The sequence below is a fragment of the Ixodes scapularis genome, unplaced genomic scaffold (genome assembly GCF_016920785.2).
Source record: "Ixodes scapularis isolate PalLabHiFi unplaced genomic scaffold, ASM1692078v2 PGA_scaffold12__126_contigs__length_90152505, whole genome shotgun sequence".
Lineage (NCBI taxonomy): Eukaryota > Metazoa > Arthropoda > Arachnida > Ixodida > Ixodidae > Ixodes > Ixodes scapularis.
Window position 1 is genome coordinate 2,581,759 of NW_024609838.1, and position 20,372 is coordinate 2,602,130.

Below are 20,372 nucleotides of genomic sequence, written 5' to 3' on the forward strand. Positions count from 1 at the left end.
AACCTTCAAACGCAAATAAAAACTTAAAAACTTAAAATATTCAAAATATTTTAAATTAGTCATTCAAGTTAAAAAAGTAATTTGTTTTAACCTTTTTTTAATAAACTGCATAGTGCGTTCGTGTACTCGAGAAACGTCAAAGTCAAATGTTCTTGTCTGTGACGTCCACTGGTGACGTCTTTCAAGTCGAAAGACGGGCGCGAACTGGGCGCGAATGGCGAAGGCAACGTTGGACAAGGCACGAGCCGCACGAGCCACGTGGGGAAAACAAATGTAGACTTTAGTTTGAGGAGTCGTACTGTCTAATGTCTGTCTCTGCTACATTTTGTTGTTTCCTTTTCACCCCAGTCTCAAATTAATCTAATGTGATTAATGTAGACTTTGAGCAGACGGCGCGAAGCTCGCGCCGCCTGCACGAGCATTCGAATGCGCTAATTCGCTGCGGACCGGCAGGTATTGCTCGCAAATATGGCGGCTGCCAGAGGTGGTGGTGATTTCGACTTTCCGCCTCTGGAAAAGATCAAAGTCGAGGCCGTGTCGAACGTTCCCGAGGCGAACGCCGAGAATGTGCGTCCCGGCCGTGAGATGGTGCACGTCGTGAAAAAGGTGCCGCCGCGAGCCGCCGACGACAGCGACGAGGAAGGGAGCGATTCGTCGAGCCCCAACGAGATGTGGGATACGGGCAGGATGGACTTGGGACAGGCGAGCGGCGGCAGCGAACTGGACAGCGTCGTGCAGGATTCGCGGATTCGTCGCGATCCGTCGGTGACCGTGGACCAGGAATCCGCCGAGCGGAATATGCCCAAGACGAACTGCCCCGAGCGAATCGTAAGGGAGAGACGCCATCTCTGACAGCCCAATCGCAAACTCCTGTACCACCGTGTCCTGTACTTAAAGTTGAAAAGATGCCTGCCTTCTGTGTTTTAACTTTAAATTGAATAGTTCGGGAATCTAGATCCAGAAGGAAGTTCGTTTATATCTATGTTTGTCTGTTTTGCTGCATTGCTTGACTTGGAGTATTCAGTTTACGTTACTTTGTATAAGTATTTCGGAGGCGTACGCCGGCTGCCACTATATTTCACTTCATGCTCTCCTCTTTTTTTCTTTTTTCTATCAGGTGATTTGCATAGACATTTCTTCAGAAATGGAGGACCTACCATTCACGTTTTCGGACGGGTAAGCATACCACTTCGGGTTCTGGAATCTTGTGTCGACGTGAGGCATAATTCTTGTGCCACAATCATTGGTAGATTTAAATTATCCACATTCTTTAGACGCACAACATTAACTGCAGCGTTTGTTTATGCAGAGTGCAAGTCTTCTGCCTCTTGCGCAGGAGTTGCGGGGACGTCATAACGATGCCGCGCTCTGATTGGCTTTGATTGAAAAGATAGTGGGTAGACCTCAATGCTAGATGCCTTGAGGTCTACCCACTATATTTTTCAAACAGCCAATACACCAACTCATGTTTACAAACAAACCGGAGCGCCCCTAGCGGACGCCACCGGCGCCGCGCATGCGCGATGGGGGTGTGGGCAAGAATCTCGCCGTCGCCCGTAAACAAACCATTGAAATGCGATGTTGTCGGCGTCGGTGTGAGTACCCCTGCCCTTTTTCATGTTCGAATTGTGGGTTCTACGTCTTCCTGGCGATGTCTGACTATCTTGAGCGGCGTCAGCGAAGTTATTGAGGCTCGTTACACCGCAAAACTTCGCGTGAATAATGTGACATGTGGCGATTCATTCCGCGTGGACGCCGCATAATGTACGCTAAAGCCTGATTCGCATAATGAGATTTCGCTCGAAATTTTCAGTCGCGACGCCGCTCGGGCTGCAAAAGTGTGAACCGTAGCTGAGATGGTCGACGACGATACTGAAAATCGCAAGCAGATTTGGACCAACTGAATTAGGCATAACAAGTCGGTGTTGGCCACTGGTAACAATGACCAACATCTCCTTGTATCTACTGTTTACATCGAGCCTGCTTGCTAACCTTCAAATTTAAGTCTTTTGAGGCCTGCACTCACTTCTTATCACAAGTACCGGGCCAACATTTGGTCTACGGACCGGCGTCGTCTAAGAGAGCAGACGACAAGCAGAAACGTTTGAAAGAGCAGACGACAGTCCGAACGATCAGGCGGCCGTTTGAACTTGAAGACGCACTGAACGTAGTCCACAGGTGGTCCGCACAACTTGACAGTTTTCTGGCGTTCATGTTGGAACAAAACAAATAAATCTGATGACCACAAGTATCCGTGAATTCAACCCAAAGTGCCTCCCGCCCAAGCAATCGTTGTCCGACGGCATCTGCTTTTCCCTTTTCACTGCACATGTCCAGATTCTCGGACGAACCGAGCACGTGAAAACTGACCTTCAAACCATTCTCGACACTTTTGGTACGGCCCCAGTCGCGGCGTTTTGACGAGAAGGCAGGTTTTTGTCCGGTTCCTTTCAAAACAATGCAGGAATACAGTCTGGCATGGGGACTTCCGCCCATAGCCCCAGACCGGAAGTGCGACCAACGCGCCACCACCGCGCCGTGACGTCACAGAGATGAGTTTGTGTATAAGAGCTCGGCGTTTGGACATCAGCGAAACTCCTGTGCAAGAAGCAGACAAACTTGCACTACGCATACCTTTCGTATGCGTCTATAGTTCGACACACTGTTTACAGACAAGCCCGCGTTTGCCCCCACCAGGTGTGGGCACTGCGCATGCGCAGAACCCAAATTCGGAAGGAGTGAAGCGTGTGCGCACGCGCCGTGCCGTCGACACCGCAGCTGCGTGACGTCAGGGCCGCGTGTTGGTCTATATCTCTCTGAACCTTCTAGGTAAAGACTGCTTTGTTTCGACGTAAACTGTGACCGAAATGCGATTTCTGTGGTACAATTAGACCGATGAGCATAATGAACATGCAAATTTACGACCTGAACTAATTGAAGCCCGTTCACACTCTTGTGTTTGCTCAGGGACCGAGCTCTTGGGATCTCTTACGAGAGACTGCACTGGCATGCGAGCACCATCTATGAGATGAACCTGAAACTATGTGTCGCTAGAGTGAAGGTTTTGCATTATTTGTGAGATCAAATGTATGTGCTACATCTACGAAAAATGGTTGTTTTTAACATTGTCGTGCAAAAAAAAGAAAAGGAAATGTAGGGGAATCCAAAGTGTTCCACGGCTGACCTATAGATGGTGCTAGTGCGTTCTCTCATTGTGAGAGATCCCGAGAGGTTTTAAGGCACTTGGTCATAAGCAGCCACAGGTGTCTGGATCGGCCTTTGGTCTTTTCAGTTGCGCAAGGCGGGCGGCTGCGCATAGTTAGTAAAGTGAATATTGCTCTACTATACTTCGTTTCAGCTTCGGTCCGAGCGCGGCCGATGTTATGAGCCGAAGGGCCAATCAAACAGCGAAAGAGGCACAACGTCATGGCGTGCTCTCTGCAGTTGATAGGACCAGCCGGTATTCGCCACCTCTCTGTGCGCGTTCCTCCACCGGCTAGTCCTATCAAGCGCAGAGAGCACACCATGACGCTGCGCTTATTGCGCTCTTTGATTGGCTCTTCGGCTCATAACATCGGCCGCGCTCGGACCGAAGCTGAAACTAAGTATACATGCCGTTCGCCGCTAAGCCAAGGCGGAAGCTGTCTGCTTGCAAATCAATCAAACGCCTCCGCTTCGTCGCCTGACGCTGCTTTCTGCTTGTCGGCCGATGCTTGGAGTTGGAAGCATGTAACATAGCTTCCAACCCCATGTCTGCTTGGCTGCGAACGTGGAATTCGCCACATATTAGCACCTGTGTCTGAATATTTAGTTTGTGCTCCTGCGTCCCATCAGTATCTACGGGGGGTGTCCCAAACCTCTATTATAAGCGTTTAAAAAAAAATATCTATAAACGGGTTTATGGAACTTTTTACAAAGTTGTCTTTATCGTGCTCAAATTTTGTGAATGTAGGTTAGTGGCTTTGGTCGGTGCCATCCAGCGAGTCGTCCAAGAACCTCGACGTGCGCGCGAAACCGAGGGCGATGACGCGCTGCTTTCTCTCCTCACCATCCACTCGTTTTGTTGGACAATTCTCGCCGGTGGCCATCGGGCGACACTGGCAGTAAAGTACACCGTGATCTACGGCACTCGTTAAGAAAGATGTATGTTGAGCGTTACACCTTTTGCTGCACTGACCAAGCAGGAGGGCGCATACTGCGAATGCATTTACACGGGCCGCACATTATGGCATCTGCTGCAGTGACTTCTCTAAAGCGAATGTCTAAAAAAAAATAATGGTACTTTGCATGCGTGTTTGCCGACATCTTCGCCATAGCTGTCTGCCAAGTGCACGGGGCCCGGACCCCGTCAAGTCAACATTTGTTGACTTTTTGTCCGTGGCTCCGGCGTCTGTAACCCATACGGATCCAAAAATAAAAATTATAATTATTATCTTGTTTTGGTTATTTAGTGCAGTGGTTCTCAACCATTGATGTTTCGCGGACCCCTTCTAAACCATCAGAGGTGATGGAGGGCCCTGTTTGTGCTGAGGGGAAGGGGAAGTTACTATAGGTGTATTGGGAAAATGGTTTAATAAATGGATATAAATAAGAGTTGTGTAAAGTAGATTTCTCTCATTGATATACACACGAGAACTCTCATTCGAAAATTGTAATGTTTCTTCTCAGTCTGAAATAAATGCACCTTTTATTGGCGGGAGGCAGGGCCTCGTGGACCCCTAGGATGCCTTTGCGGACCTGAAAGGGTCCGCAGACCCCCATTTGAGAACCACTGATTTAGTGCTTAGAATATTTTATGCAGATCAAGCTCGTGTCTATGTTCCGAGCATTCTCCTTGGTGCTTTGGTAATTTAGTAAAAGGTCTATTGAGGCCGATTCACGCACTTACCATTGTAAGTGTGTGAACTTTTATACAGATAGTATGTTCACATGATCTTGAAAATACCACATAACCTTCACTCCAAAGAAACGCGGTTCCAACGTCACCTCCTAGAACGCACTAGCGTGCCACTGTGTGCTCTCCTCGTAAGAGATTGCAAGAACACGGTCCTAATTAAATGCAAGTGTGCGAACGGGCCTTTAGTCTACTGTCAGATACACAGCTTGCACTGACGTCACGTCAGCTGCCATTGCGGTAGCCATTGCTGCCGAAGGCATACTTTTTGCAGAGTACATTTTGCACGACCGAATTTGCTCTTCCGGGCAGGAACGAGTGGGAGGGGCCACCGGCATGGAATGATGACATCACGTGCTGGCCACATGATGAGTGTTATGTGGGGAGCGTGTGGCATTCGTGTGGCTGTCACAATTTCTCCCGAAGATTTCTCTGTTTCGAGCTCTGGTTTAATCTGTTCAGCCGTTTACTCGAAGGTGTTCAATGGGTCTGTCCCGATCACTCCAGGTCAAAGCACTCTCCGCTGTTCATGGTGAAGAGGGTCGTCGAGCTGTTTGTGCACAACAAGCACAAGATCGACAAGAGACACGAGTTTGCCCTCGTCGTCTTTCACGAAGTGCCTCTCTGGGTGAGTGGTGCCGTCTGCATTTAAATGGATGGGTGCTAACGGTTTTACCCTGTGTAAAGGGCGCTAGCTTGCGCCACCTTGCCTAAAAATTAAGGACCAAAAGTAGGATTTCTTTCCTTCGCCTATTCGCTTACTGCTTTGCAGTTTCGTAATTATCGCCCGGCGGTGTGGAATATCACTAGGATGACTTTTGGGAGATCGGGCGAAAAACTAAAAATTTATCATTTCAGGATGGTCCACTTGAATTTATAGCAGTGTCTATTTTTTGATTACATTAACTGGTCATGTTGCGATTTTCCTCAAGTATGTGTTTAGGGGAGGGGGGGGGCGTGTTTTTAACATCCCAGTTTTTGAATATTTGTTTGAATTAATGTTTTTTGTGTCCCATTTGAATGTTTTTCATATACGGAATTTTGAGAAAAACCTTAGATCGACACATTCAATGCTGGCATGCTACGAGCCTCTGCCCCTGTGGCCACCGGTGTGCCGTGCGACCTTAACTATGTCAAGGTCCCATACTGAATTGACCCCGAATGTTTCGTGAGGTTTGTGTGTAACGAAATATGGCACTCAGAAAAGTCGCCGGTTTTGTTTAATGCCGGCAGCTCGTGCGGATGCATCTATCATGCTCAAGTTTCACAAGAGAAAACCATTTAAGCCTAAGAAATCCTGTTTTTTTTATAAAGTAAAAACCATCCAGTTGGTTCTGTCATCCACAAATGGCACATCACAAAGCAAAAACCTGAAAGACTCTGAGACAAGTACCTGAATGTAGAGCGGGCAGGTCCGAGCGCATGTGTCACCATCTGTAGGCAGCAGCATCAACCAAAAGGTTTTTCGCAATTTTCTTCTTTGTGCAGGCATACAAAGAAGCAGTTCTTCTTTTTTAGACTTTTTTGTTTTGTTTTTGACACTTACACTTTTTAATTTTGAGTAGGAAAAATGCATCACGTAAACACACCTTTGTGGAAATGTTTCATGTCGGTGCAACGATTTTTGGACTTTGGCCAATTAACTGTGGGAAATAATCTGCATCACCTACGAAACAAAGATCAGGAAATCGTGATTTCTTGCGCGCGCTAGTTTTTATTTTAGAAAAAATGAAACAAATTGAAGGTCGAAGTGCCTCTCAACTCTTGCATCGTCTTTTGACTGTCATACTCTGGGGGACCACCTGGTTTCCTGTTGGCTTCTCTCTTCAGAGACCCTAGCCGCTTCCTCCGCGATGGTCGACTTTTCAAGGATTAGAAACGTTGAAGATGGCTGCGAGCTATCGACAGAAAAGGCGGTTCGCCACGGGGCTGACGGCGAGTATAGCAGTGGAGGGGGTCAGGGTTTGTTGACTTCCGCGTGTCGCCCCGAGACGTATCATCATAGTTCCTGTAACCGCTGCACACGGCTGCAACTCGGGAACTGATAGTTTTTTTCCTTTGCGATTACGCAGCGGAACAGCAGGTTTTCAGGGCGAGATGTCGCATTTTTCGTCACTTGTGCCTAGATAAACAATATAAAAAATACAAACTGCCAATTCTTTCAGCAGCAAGATCGTTGCACTATCGCTTTAAAGGGAGGAGGCGAACCATAATTACAACCAAAAAGAAGGACGACTTACAACAGGGAGCAAAATGTCCAAGACCATTGAGCTGACCAAGATGCTCTGACAGGCCGGCCGTTTCCCCTAGCTTTCCAGCGTGAAGCGGTGAAGCTTGACACATGCACACCAATGCAAAGTGGTAGAGTTTGACGCGAGAAATTGAGAAAGTTCTGAAGATGTCATTCGTAATGTTCAGATACTTGAAAAACTCAAATACTCAATCAACGAAAGGGTGCCGCACATCCTATTGAATGGTTGGCACTATTCACGAATTATATCAAAGTTTCAAATATTCACACATCTTTAATATTTAGGCTTCTTGTTGATAAGGTTGGTTGTAATGAGTCGGTTGACTTGTGCCATCTACCCTGCACGGATTTCAGTGATAATGATGGATAGAAATCATCCTCCTAAACATGGCAAAATACATTTACATAGAAATACCATTGACGTGGAACTAGGTGTGTATTACCGATTCTCCATTTTGAAAGTTCCGCATGGAACTCCTTTCTTTTTTTTTGCTTCAGATCAAAAACTTCACAAGCGATCCCAAGGACATCTCCAACTTCCTCGACGACCTGAATGAGACAAGGCTCTGCGAGTCATGCGGTATCCTTAAACCGTTCGCTACAGCGCATTTTGTTTTTTTCCCGCAGCAGGTTTATTTAGATTGAGCTCTACCATCTGGTCTCTAGTAAGCTGCCTACTTTTGTAAGTGTGATGAAGTGCCCTCCCTATTCGTATGCTTGGCGTGGCCTGAACCCCGCCCCGAACCATCCCAGAGTCTTTAGCCAGAGGGTTTGGTGGTAAAAAGAAACAGAACTCCCAGGCACACTTTTTTATATGCCTCAATAAAACATGTAGTCACAAAAAAAAAAAAAAAAAATAGATCCTGCAAAAAAGTTTTTTTTTTTTGCTTTTTTCGCAATGTGACCCATTTGGCAGGACTCATTTGAGTGACGGCAAAACATGTTTTATCTTGTAGTGGAAGTCCCAAAATACAAGGTGTTCCAAAAGGGAAAATATTTTACAGATTGTTTGTCACCGTAAAAATGAAATGCATCGGCGAACGCTCGTTCCCCACCCAAAACATAGCGCTATACTCCGTTTCACCTTCAGTCCGAGCGCAGTGGACGCCACGAGCCATCCCAGCCGATCCAGCGCCGGGAGAAAGTCGCGTGACTTGCCGGTGGAACGGGGCAACACAGGGAGCTCAAGGTCGCATGACACTCCCTCAATGCCGCATAGGCTGGGATGGCTCCTAGCGTCCGCTGTGCTCGGACGGAAGGTGAAACGGAGTATAGCATTCCGAATCAGATGTCGAAGTTTCAGAGCTAATTGGTGTCTCATTCAAGAGTTATAGGTGATTTTCTAAAAATTTATGGTGGGAAAACGGGGGACGACAGAGCCCTCCGATACATGGAGCCGAATGGTGTCAGTTGCCGTGAGTGGGTCCCATTTTTCCCTCGAAATTTTCAGAAAATCGCTAAGTTTCGAATGAGGTAACGGATAGTTCTGAAACCTTGGCATCTGGTACGAACCGCAAGCGTTACGTGTGGGCGAAGAATGAGCGTTCAGCGTTGGGGGGAGTGTTTTATACATCGCCAACGCTATCAGAACCGATTCTTCTTGCATACGCAGCCAAAAGAGCACGTTCACAGAAGGTATTGAAAGTGTGTAGTCTTGCTTGTTTTGATAACGGCGTGTCTGAAAACACCCGAGATGTGTGGGCCTTGTGATCTCCAAGTGAGGCCCCCTGCACTCCGACTTATCTTCATTTTGACTCGTTTGTCGTCACTAGCCTTGCCGGTCGGTGTACGGACGGGTAGAACTTGTGTACAGGAGAAACAGACATCCTTTGGACTCGAGATGAGCTTTATTCTGTAGCTGCAGATTCAAGATCAGCTTTTTTTCTGGAATTGGTGTTTCTGAGCTGGTTGAGGGCAGTAAGAAACTCCAACCATGCTCAAAAGCATGTTTATCTTTTTCTTTTTTTAGTATATTACAAGTTGATTTTTTGTTAGTATATTACCGACTTTGATTTTTTTTTTAGTATATTACCGACTCCAGCCAGAGCTATTATACACTTTTTTTTTCTCTGGCTTTTGCGATTTCTCACTATTTCAGTAAGTTTTTGTGGCTTTGGATGGACCTTGACATTTTTTTGCCAGACCTATCCGGATTGTTCAATGGCATGTAAGTAGAGATATTTTATTTAAGTTCTGCTGTGGGAACACCGCTTTCTAAGGTCTCAGTGTCTTTCCTTTTACTGTCTTCTTCATTTTCTATGTGCACCATCTTCGTCCCGATTCTGTTCGGTTTGTATGCAGGCAAAACTTTTGTGTCTGTTCAAGGATTGAGGGCTGCACCTAAATTTTGATGTGGCCTATTTTGAAATTTCGTAGGAATGGAAAATGTATTGCACTACCAGCATTCAGTAGCACTGCATGTTACTGCTGGAATGCATGCTTATTTAGGCTGACTCAGATTGCGTGTTCATACGTGCCTGCGTGACACGTTATGGTGTCTGGTAATGTCGAATGTCAAATTGTACAGTCGACTCTCATTAATTCAAACTCCAGAAAGCCATAGACTTTTGTTTGAAATATCAGAAATTCACCTAAATATGATGCAAGGCAAAGAATGATTTGCTATAGGAATAGCTACACATACCGAGCAGGTTTTTTACACTTTCCTCTACACAGGCCTATTCATAAGCAGGCACACACATAAAACATTGGTGAAGTTCGAAGCGAACGGTGGTTTTGGCCGAATATTTTCTAACTGAATATTGAATAGTTTCTCCAGGACTTCTACTACCAATGTACCATGTTTAAACAAAAATTCAGCTGAACTCGTGAAGTTTGTTTCCAACCTTTCGCTTGTCCACTTCGAAGCTCAATTGGTTTCACTATAACTATATATATGAACTGTGACCTCAGAAGGTTAAATGCCTACATTGGGGTTGCAATTAAAGGACAGATTTGATATAAAATTAAACCTGAAAGAGACACCCAGCCATCATAATCGAGGGAATTCATAAATCTGCTCGCTATATGCAAATATATTTTCTTTAATCTCGATTTTAACCCCCTAAAAAAAATAAAAGTCAAGCAGGAATAGTGAAAGCAGATTGTCAGGACAGTACTGCTCGCATAATTGTAGTGGGTTAGTCCCATCGAGTACGCTTTTCACCGAGCACCCGCGCACTGCAAAAAAGCAATGCCCGTGACCCTCGTGGGTATTGCTCTCCCGCAGTACACAGGTGCTCTGTGATAAACGCACTCACAGGGGCTAGCCCACTGCGATGAACAAATACAGTAAAACCTCGTTATAACAAAATGGGATATAACAAACTAATGGATATAACAAAGCAATCATAATTCCCCTTGCTTGCTAATAGTATGGAGAAATGGACATTGGCTATAACAAACTAATGGTTATAACGAAATAACTACGACCGCTCCTTCAACTTTGTTATAACGAGGTTTTACTGTAGTATGAATTGAGCGAAAACGCTGTTTGAGTTAACTTATAAATAATTTGAAAACATAGTGGGACACCGAAAATTTTTAAATTCGTTTGAGTTAATAGCAAGTTTGATATATCCAAGTTTGAATTATCGCAAGTCCATTGTAGTGTAACGTGATGTGACGTTAAGTTTAAAGGTCATATGAAGTCAAGTGACACTAGAACTTAACTCCATGACCACATTGCGTGATGTCAAAAACGGGTAGCCACTTAGGCCACCTTGCGGTCAACTACATGCACTAGTCAGCAGGCTACTCTTTCTGTCATGTGATGAAGCTATCCAAGACTGAGAGGGAAGAAAAGGAAATACTTTGGAGTCGGAAGGGCAAAGGCACGGGAGCGTTCCCTTTCATGGCTTCTAACCCTAGACTATGCTTCTAAAGCTTAGCTTGGCATTGCCAAGTGCAAAGGAAACCACCCATCGAAACAGTGGCTCGCTGGGGGTCTGAAGGATTCTCGGCTGGAAACACATGGTTTTACGAAAGTAGGGCAGCAATAGATGGCGTCGCACGTTGGTGCACCGTAGCTGGGAACACGCGAAACGAATGCTCATACTGCTAAACCGAAAGATCCTACAATGCATGTTACAAGCCCAGTGTTTCCAGTTGTAGTAACAAAACAAATTAGACGTTTGTAAAGACAGCGCAAGGTCGGTTTGCCTTTGAGGTATAGCGGCACTGGTTTACGCTGTAGATAATAGATTTATCCAGTGCAGTACCACTGCTGGCCTGGGGTCTTTAACGCAAAGCCACGCAGTGGTGACAACCCACCGCATGCCACTACGATGCTGGCCAGTTCAAAACAAGTAGCGGGCACTGTGCACTGGCCAAATTGTGTCCAGAGCAGCAACACCAGACGTCATTCCGGGGCAAACAACTTCCCGCCCTCCCAGCCTTCGCACGTCAAAATAGACTCTTGACAAAGCGACGTCACTTTGTTTTCTGCAAATATGAAAAGCAAAAATATGTGTTTTTTTGTTGTTTTTTTTGCAGAATGGAACAGACTCACATACCAGAAATCGGGAGGGACGTGGAGGCCGCTCCGCCGTTCCTCGTCAGGGTGGTCCTCATCTACGGACGGTCCGGAAGTGTTCCGCTGATGCACCGAAACGTGGATGTACGTAGCCTCCTCTACACCTCTCTCTAGAGACTCGCTCGGAGGAGGAGGCTGCTTACGGTTCCCCCTTCGGGCTGTGGTCGACTCGGAGCAAGGGGTCGTTTGCGCAGCTCTAGGGTAATGCGGCGTGACTGCCATTTTGGTCCGCCTCACCGTACAACATGGTCGTGCCCCTCTAGTATGGACACCTCTGTTTCCCCCCCTTCCCCTCAAACTCCTTCATAATATGAGTTGTCTCTAATAACGAGTCAAAAACGCATGTATTTACTTAATTCGTCCCCAAAAAGTCTGTCTATGGCGGGGCATACAGTGCTTAAAGGGCAACTCTGCTTCATTTCTGTTTTTAAGAAAACAATGCAGTCCTCTTCAGTATCACCTAGGAAGACCACACAACAAATATTACGACCCAGTTCTGTCTTTAACAGAACTAGGTTGTAATAATGTTAATTTGTTTCTCTAATAATGTTAATAATAATAACATGCTTCTAAACGGACTTTGCAACGCGCCAAGTTGCTGAAATCGGCTTATTCTAGCGGGCGAATTGAGGCGGAACCAACGGCGCAGTCAAGGCCACGGCATTGGTGTAGCCAGCATTGATCTAGATGTCATCATCATTGCCCCCTTTTGTTTGTTTTTAGTTTTCCGGGCAAGCGTAACAAGTGACGTCAGCAGCATTGCCTCGGCACTCAGCGGTGTCCACGTGATTGGTGCATCGCACCAATCACGTGAACACCGCTCGTGATAACAGAAAGAAAAGAGTAGCTCGGCGCATTATCACGGTGGCATGACATCTCCCCCTTTTACAGAACGAGGCAAAACATAAGCATCTCTAAAAAGTTAGTCATTAATACCGAATCGTTTCGGGGCCTTTATAACACTGCCTGATCGCATTGTTGGGGTAGTCGGATGATCGTTCACGCCAGGCTTGTTTGGCGGCATAGCAACCTCAGGCTTGTTTGGCGGCATAGCAACCTCGGGCTTGCTTGCGTCATCTTTGATCATGTCTGCGGGTTCGCCCGGTTTTGGAGGCTCTGGTGCTGGACGAGGATTGCCGTCTTTGTCCGGCAGTAGGAACAGCTGTGGACGGCTCCTACGGAAGAGTCCGTCCCTGGTCTTAACCCAGTAGGACTTTGGCGCATCCGAGGGTCGAAGGACGCAGTACCCCTGTCTCTCAGCCACCCCTTGTTTAACAGAGGTTTAACAGCATGACACCTGTCAAAGTAAATTTTCTGCCAACATTGTTCGTCCCTCTTCTTCCAAGGAGAGTTTACCACGCGAGGCTTGAGCGAGAATGGAGCGCAAGGCACTCTTGAGCACAATCGTCGGGTCATAAGGAGCTGTGCGGGCAGGGCCAGCTTTCAGCTTTAGGGGTGGGCGACCTGTTCACCGCCCCCTTTTGAAATTATTTTAGTCTTTTTTTTTTTTTATTTTAACACAGCGCCCTTCGTTTTTGGAATGCGGTTATCGGCTGACGAAACACTCGTGTTGGGCCATTACTCACATGTTTACTAACAATGTGATGTCGTACGTAGTAGATAGGGGCGTATAAAAAAAGGGGTGGGGGGTGCACCACAGCCGAAGTTCGTCCAGGGCGCATGATGATGTAAGGCTGGGCCTGTGTGCGGGACTAAAGCCTGTAGGGCCCGGGGTATCCCTGTAGCTTAGCAGAGCAAGGTAAGGGTCTTCAGCTTTCTTGAAGGCGAGCTTGAGAGTCCTTACCATTCGTTCAGCTTCACGGTTTGTTTGCGGGTACCGAGGGCTGGATGTCACACGCGTGAACCGCATGTCCTTGCAAAGTCTTGGCAAGAGAACGAGGAAAACTGTGGCCCTTGATAATCGACAACAGCAAGGTACATCGCTCCCTTTAGTTCAAACAGGTCAACACCGAGTTCCTCCCATGGACGTTCCGTTGTTTCGGATGGAATCATCGGCTCCGAAAATTGTGCGCGTTCAGTAGCGCACTCTGTTGGGCCTTCCACCCTTCGGATCATTCCTTCTAGCTGTAACTAGTCTAGTTCCTTTTTTACTGCTTCCTTCATTGGTATGGGAATCAAGCAGGAGCTGACACGGCGTACGGAATGGCATCCAATACCAAGCGTATCGTGTGTTCTCCAGGCAGGGATCCTATGCCTTTGAACAGGTTCGGAAACTTCGCTTCGATGTCTTTGACACTTTCCATATCGTCCAAAGAGCCAACATTTCCCAAGGCCTTGATCGCGGGGAACCCAAGAAGGGCTGTGCGCATATTTGAATGACGTGTACAGTTTGTCGTGAGTGCCTGTCTTTCCACGTAATGTTTATTTGAAACTTTTTGATAGTGTGAATTCTTGCACATTCGGTCCTTGAAGATTTTCTGCTTCGTCAAGAGAGCACGGGATGCCTGGAAAGCATTCGCCAACGACCGTCACTTCTGCTCCTGTGTCAACTTTCATTCAAAGTTCTTGGCAATTTATCTGCACTGTCTCGAAGTTCGCAGATAAATGCTCAAGGGTACCCAAGAAATGCCCCTTATCAGGTGCGGCGATACTGTCGAGTTTCCTGCCGTCATCCTTTCTAAGGGGGGACACTACCCAGAAAAAAACAAAATTCTGCAAAAAAGTCTATTTTCAAAAGTGACATATTTACATCCATCGATATCTAGAGAGTATCCCCCAAAGTTTAATTAGTTTACACTGCAAAGTTAATTTTTTATAAATTATTCTCTTTCCATGGAGGCTAAAAAAAGGGTAAAGTTTGGAGCGCTTTGAACTCACTTTTCTCCGTTCCACTTTTTGATATAAATTTCATTTTAGTCAATCTATCGTTTGATAATGGAAATACAGGGAAGGCTCGTTCTTCACTTTTCCTGACTGAAATTGGTTAAGGAATGGGGCTCTGAAACTTTTTTGTCACTTTACAGATGTCTTTTATAAAAAATGTTGACATTTCGTCAAAGACACAGGAGACCGAAAAGTTGACCAATTTTGCAGAAGAGAAAATTTATAGAAATAAATTACCTTTTACAAAAAGCTTTTCATAGCTGCACTCCCGAGGCATTCTGCTACATATCTAACGAATAAAAATCTTGGATACGATAGATTAACTAAACATTGTAGGCACGTTGCTGGTAGCGCAAAAACTGCAAAACTTCTTGCCGTTTACGAGCTTTCTAGTAGCCGAACTGTCGCTCTTTCCCGCTGCCTTTTTCCGCTTGTTGAATGCAACACATGCTTATGAGTTTCCATACTCTTGCCCTGTTAGTTCAGCTTGTTGTTTCTTCATGATTTCGCTTGTCTGAGCTTTCGAGAGAGCTGTGTGTAACGTCAGTTTTAGATCCATTTGAAGCTCCTCTCGCAGCGTTTGGTCCAGAAGACCGACTACGAATTGGTCCCTGATGAGACATTCTTTTATGTTTTTAAAGTCGCAACGTTCTGCAAGCTTGTGTTTCTCTGTCACAAATTGGTCTACTGTTTCTCCCGGTTACTGTCGGCGTTGGTTAAAACGAGCACTCTCGCACGCACTATGTTCTGTGTGTGGACGAAATACCCTTGAAACCTTGACTTTGTGAGGTCAAACCTCTTGTGAACTCTTCATCTTTCACGCCTACTGACTGCAGAATCTCCTGCGACTTTCGGCCCATCGTATAAAGAAGCGTTCTTACTTGAACTTCCTTGGGTTTCTCGTGTAGACCGGATGCTATTCCGTAGTCGTCAAACTTGTCCATCCAGACGGGCCAGTCCGCGGCATAGTGAAAGTCGAATGGCTTCGGAGGCTTGAGTCCTGCCATGTCGACGTGACACCGGCTGCTGCTGCTGCTGCGAGGTCAGCGCTGCTTTCGTTGCTGCTGCGATGTCGAAGTCGGCGCTGCTTCCGCCGCCGCTGCTGCTGAAGTGCCCGTTCTTATCAATTTCGGCATTCCATAGCAGCCGGCTGAAGTCACGCTGAAGGGTAGCCTAAGGTAGGAATACCTCCCATGAGGTGTTATAAAAGTGGAGGGCTTTGGCATGCCTCTGAAAGGTGGATCTGGCAGAATCCAGAACTTGCATCCTGGTTTAAAAAGACGCGGGCTGCTTGGAAGCTGGTGGCGCTCCCGTCGTACAAACTTGTTTAGGTGGGTCAGGTCGACGCAGATTCTGACGGCACCTGAAGGTTTCTGCATTGGCACGATTGGGGCGCACCACTCTGTCACCGCACCTAATATGCGCCTGCCCCAATGGTGGCCTGTCGGCTTGCCCCAGTCCCACCCGTCGTCGCGTAGAGGATCGCGTGACATCTTGTACTGTGTGATGGCAATGTTTTTGGCAGCCCGAGACCAACGTTATCAGACGGAGCCAAAGTTTCTGTTTTGATTTCTGCTCATGTTTGAAGTGAGATTTAACAATGTATATTTGATTCTTTGCAAAGCAAATGACATTGTGCCTTTTATTGGTGATTTTTAATCTGAAAGCACTCATTATCCCAAAATTTTCAGAATTTTTTTGCAAAAACATGGTCACCGTGTGATGGCCATGTTTTTGGCAGCCCGAGACCAATTTTTTCAGAAAGAGCCGAAATTTCGGTTTTGATTTCTGCTCATGTTTGAAGTGAAAATTAGCAATGTGTTATTTGATTTTTCACAAAGCAAATGACATTGTGCCTTTTATTGGTGATTTTTAATCTGAAATCACTCATTATCCCGAAATTTTCGGAATTGAGCAGAGTTGCACTTTAAAAAAGCAGGGAATGGGGAGGGAGGTCCAGACCCCCCTTGCTCTCGATTCTGACGGGTGGTCTGGCACCCCGTCGTATTCTGGCATTGGTGAAACCACATTAAGAAGCAAACAATCTTCCGACAAAACACAATCGGTTTTTAAGCGATTCAAGTTTTGTCGAGTAGCCATGTCAAGAGTGATAAAGAAAATTACTTGTATAGGTAGCCATGCTGATTTCGTGTGCAACAAAATGGCGTGTATTTCAATGTCGGAAAGCTTCCATGCATCGGGCAAAATCTTGTCGCCCCTTGTTTGCAGCACCTAACCCTTCCCACTTTCGTAAGTCGCTTCAATTCTCTAAGCGATTGCTGTTCCGCCGACAAACCTGCAGGTCCTGAAGCAGATGATGCAGTCCCTATACTTCTTCCTGGACATCCTGTACATTCATCGGCCACTCTCCGAGGACAACTGTTGCCAGGTGTGTCGTTGCTTCCTCGCTTTTAACGCAGATTTGCATTCTAGCGGAGGTATTTCGTAACTCTAAACTAAAACACGATCAGACAACTCTTGCCTTTTGATTTGAATTAGGAGCTTATCAATTGTCAGCAACGATGCTTGACGTGACAACAGCTCAATTATGCTGAGTGTGAAACATAACGTCAGCCTCACAGCCACGATAGCTTTCTCTCCTCCTCGGAGAGCAGGGTAATAATGCGCTGTCTGTTTCACCGACTCTATTACATTGTTACATTTGAGTTCTGTGCAGTGTAGAGCGGGGGGGAGGTACATGCTTACCATTCACACAAGCTTACCATTCGCACAAGCTTGAGCAAAGAAGGCACATATCCGTGCTAAGTTTTCATGCTTGCGGTTGCAACAATTCCTTTGGGAATTGGGGAGGAGTATTGATTTTCCTCCAGGTATTTTAAGACCTCGAGCTTCTAGCTAGATGCATGACACTATGACCCGACACTATAATGAGCCGCCTCGGTGGCTCCGAGGCGAGAGCGCTGGCCTACGGATCTTCATGTGGCGGGTTTGAATCCCGGCCGAGGTGCCCGCAATCTGACGGAGGCTTATTGCGAAGAAGGCGCCGTGTAACCGAGCTGTCGGTTGCACGTCAAAAGATCCCCCGGGTGGTCCAAATTAATCCCCAGTCCTCCGCTGGGGCGTGCCAGATGCCCGTCGTTGGTTTGGCACGTAAAACCCCAAAATTTGACTTTGATTTTTTAACACTATAATGTCACATGATGTTCAATGTCTTCTGAGCAAAATTAAACAATTGCTCCTTATACTACACTTCTTTCATAAAGGGACTTTGAAAGGTGGTTTTGCTGCATCAAAGGAAAAAACTGTTTGATTCATTGGCATACATTTTTCTTGCAACGCTAAAGAAAAAACTTTAAATAATACAAATCTTTGGAGACAATGAATTTCAAAATGGTAGGGTTATAGTGTTATACTTGTGTTTTGCTCTGTAAAAGTCAGAAAGTTTCTTTTAATTTTTATTTCAGGAGGTCTTTGACTCCTTCGTGGCCCTGGACGAACACTTAGCGTCTTACGTGTTCGAGGTGTCTCGTAACGCCACCAAGCTTCACAACTGCATGGCGAAGCTCTTGTCCCACCCTCTTCAGAGGCCCCATCAGCACCTGGCTCACTACAAGATCAAAGCAGACGACAGTCCCAGCTGAGGTGCCTTTGATGAGAGCCTCCGAGCATCGTTGTTGTTGTTTACGGAAAGAAAAAAGAAATGAAAGATGTTGTGGACTTTTTACAGCAGACCTCTGGAGGCAGTGTTCTAGTGAAAGTGTGTTTTTGTATTGGTTTCAAGATGAAGAGCTGCTTGTTACGAGGTTCATGCAGTCGTCTGCTGAGGGTATTGGAGGTGGACCTTGCCGTCTGCTAAGGGCATTGATATTGCTTATTAAAATGCAAGCGAAAGCAGGACACCCAAAGTTTGCTATCAAATTCATGTCTACAAAGGTTCTGATATCCAAAAACTACATTATTTGAGAGTAAGCTCTTGCTTTTGGGGTAGAATTGGGTAGTGGTTCTTATAGTTCCACTAAGCCGTCTGCTAACAGAAGCTGAGGTTGGTACGGTTGTTTGCTAAATTTGTTGACTGAAAGAATGGAGACTCCACTGAATCTGAAGGTTGTCTCACCAATTATGCCTAGAAAAACATATATGTTATATGGAAGATTTCTGGAAGTCCTTATGCTAATAACTTTGTCTGCTTAGCTGAGATGTAACTGAAAAAGTTGGCTAAGAAAGACTGTCTTTTCGGGGCATTAAAGCAGATTGTTAGAAAATTAAACAAGAGCATTGTATGTGTGCAATGTCTTCTGAGAAAGATGGAATTCAGCCATATGTTGCGTGCTATGGGTATTGTCACAAAGCAAGGTAAATCAAACTGCTTGCTTTCTAAATGGGACGAGGGGAGGAGGGGGGGAGGGGGGGGGAGGGGAGGCTACAAAGTTTCTGAAAATTGTTTACCACTTTGCTTTACATGTCTCGCTTTATTTTCACTATAAAAAGTTTATAGATGGTGAAGAGTATTTTTAGTTTGGTTTACCCATAGACAGCGTGAGCAAAAGGTGGTTTTCAAAGGTCGGACAGAGGTATGGCTCACCATGAAATGGATCGTTTCGGTTATCCGTCCGTTCTAAAATGATAATATAATGAATTATTGTCTCGCTGCTCCATAGTTTGAGAAAAAGGTGGCCTCTGCTCCATACGCTCTTTCTGTGGCGCATTGTTCTTCTTTACACATGTGTGTATCATTGTAGTCACCTCTGTCTGCTACAATCCTCTTGCTTCCTCAGGTTGCATCCGACGTAAACACTAGCAGCTTGCATTTCAAGGGCATATGCTTAAAGAGGAACCTACCTAATTGAACAAGCTATAATTGCAAGCCAACCAGTTTAATTGGCTTTAGCGTACTACGCTCAGTTCATGGGATGACTGTCGGACAAAGAAGAATGGCAACACCGTCTCGTATGAGAGGCATTGTATGCTTTTGTTTATTTGGGCATTAACCAAGCTTTGTTACTGCCATCCTTCAGTTGTCTAGATATATTTGAACTCTGCCTGAAACCAGGCTAAAGTCTTGATATTAGAAGCCACACATGGCCAAACCTTTGGATTATTTGGAGAAGCTTTGCATTGCAGACTTTCTTGATGAGTTATTTAAATAAGGCTAACTGCTTGCTACTTTGTGCCCAACAGAACACCATGGATGGCACGTAGAAGTCAGTCGGGGAAAAAGTGTTGCTGAAAACTTTATTGAGGAAAAGCTGTGTAAATTCATATAAGCTATGATGATCGATACCAAAGTATCTTGCCTGCTTGCTGAAAGCTATTTTTTACTCATGTAAAGTTTTCTTTCGTGCTTTCTGTTTGCATTCATTGTCTGTTTTGTTTTTGTACAATATAGAATTAAATGCTTGTGGGTGCTGTACAAAGTTTTGTTTCCTTCGTCAGATTTCACATTCTCCATTTTTATGCGTGTTCATAGTGTTTTATCAAAGAAACCAGGTTGTGATTTCGGTAAAAGTTTTTATTTTTGTGTTTCGCTTGTGTTGCATTCAACTGTGGTGCACATGTACCTTGCAAAGCTGAATCTGCAGTTCAAACTGATGCTCAGATACTTTTCGTTATCGGGATATTGGATATATCCATGGATGAAACGGTCAAGTCAGACACCGTTGACGGACAAACATGTGACTGCATCTTTTACCTGAAGGACAGCGGCTGAAATAGCTAGTTGGTTGTACAAAGTGTGCTGCCTTGCGGATACTTTTTGTAATAAACGTTCTACAAGTTGACCTGAAACAGACCTGTATTTGTATGCTTTTAGGGGACCAAGCTCATGGTTGAAAGCTCATCTTTCAAATTTAAATCTCGGCAAAATCTAACGGTATGCGTAGAATTCCTTA

General features: G+C 45.6%; 1 protein-coding gene across 1 annotated transcript; it reads left to right on the plus strand.

The window, feature by feature from the left end:
* The first annotated feature begins 447 nt into the window (after positions 1 to 447).
* Positions 448 to 20,268, plus strand: LOC8032577 (BRISC and BRCA1-A complex member 1). The gene is made up of 8 exons (XM_029970921.3): positions 448 to 828; positions 1,118 to 1,176; positions 5,402 to 5,522; positions 7,644 to 7,725; positions 9,288 to 9,312; positions 11,640 to 11,763; positions 16,826 to 16,912; positions 17,949 to 20,268. The coding sequence occupies exons 1-8, from the start codon at positions 469 to 471 to the stop codon at positions 18,123 to 18,125; spliced, it is 1,035 nt and encodes a 344-aa protein (XP_029826781.2). The 5' UTR covers positions 448 to 468; the 3' UTR covers positions 18,126 to 20,268.
* The last annotated feature ends 104 nt before the right edge of the window (positions 20,269 to 20,372 follow it).

What these genes read in the sequence shown, in the direction of transcription:
- LOC8032577 (XM_029970921.3), top strand. Translation starts at nt 469, where the DNA reads ATGGCGGCTGCCAGAGGTGGTGGTGATTTCGACTTTCCGCCTCTGGAA. An exon ending in CCATTCACGTTTTCGGACGG is followed by an intron (nt 1,177 to 5,401) that starts GTAAGCATACCA and finishes CGATCACTCCAG; the next exon opens with GTCAAAGCACTCTCCGCTGT. An exon ending in TCCGGATTGTTCAATGGCAT is followed by an intron (nt 9,313 to 11,639) that starts GTAAGTAGAGAT and finishes TTTTTTTTGCAG; the next exon opens with AATGGAACAGACTCACATAC.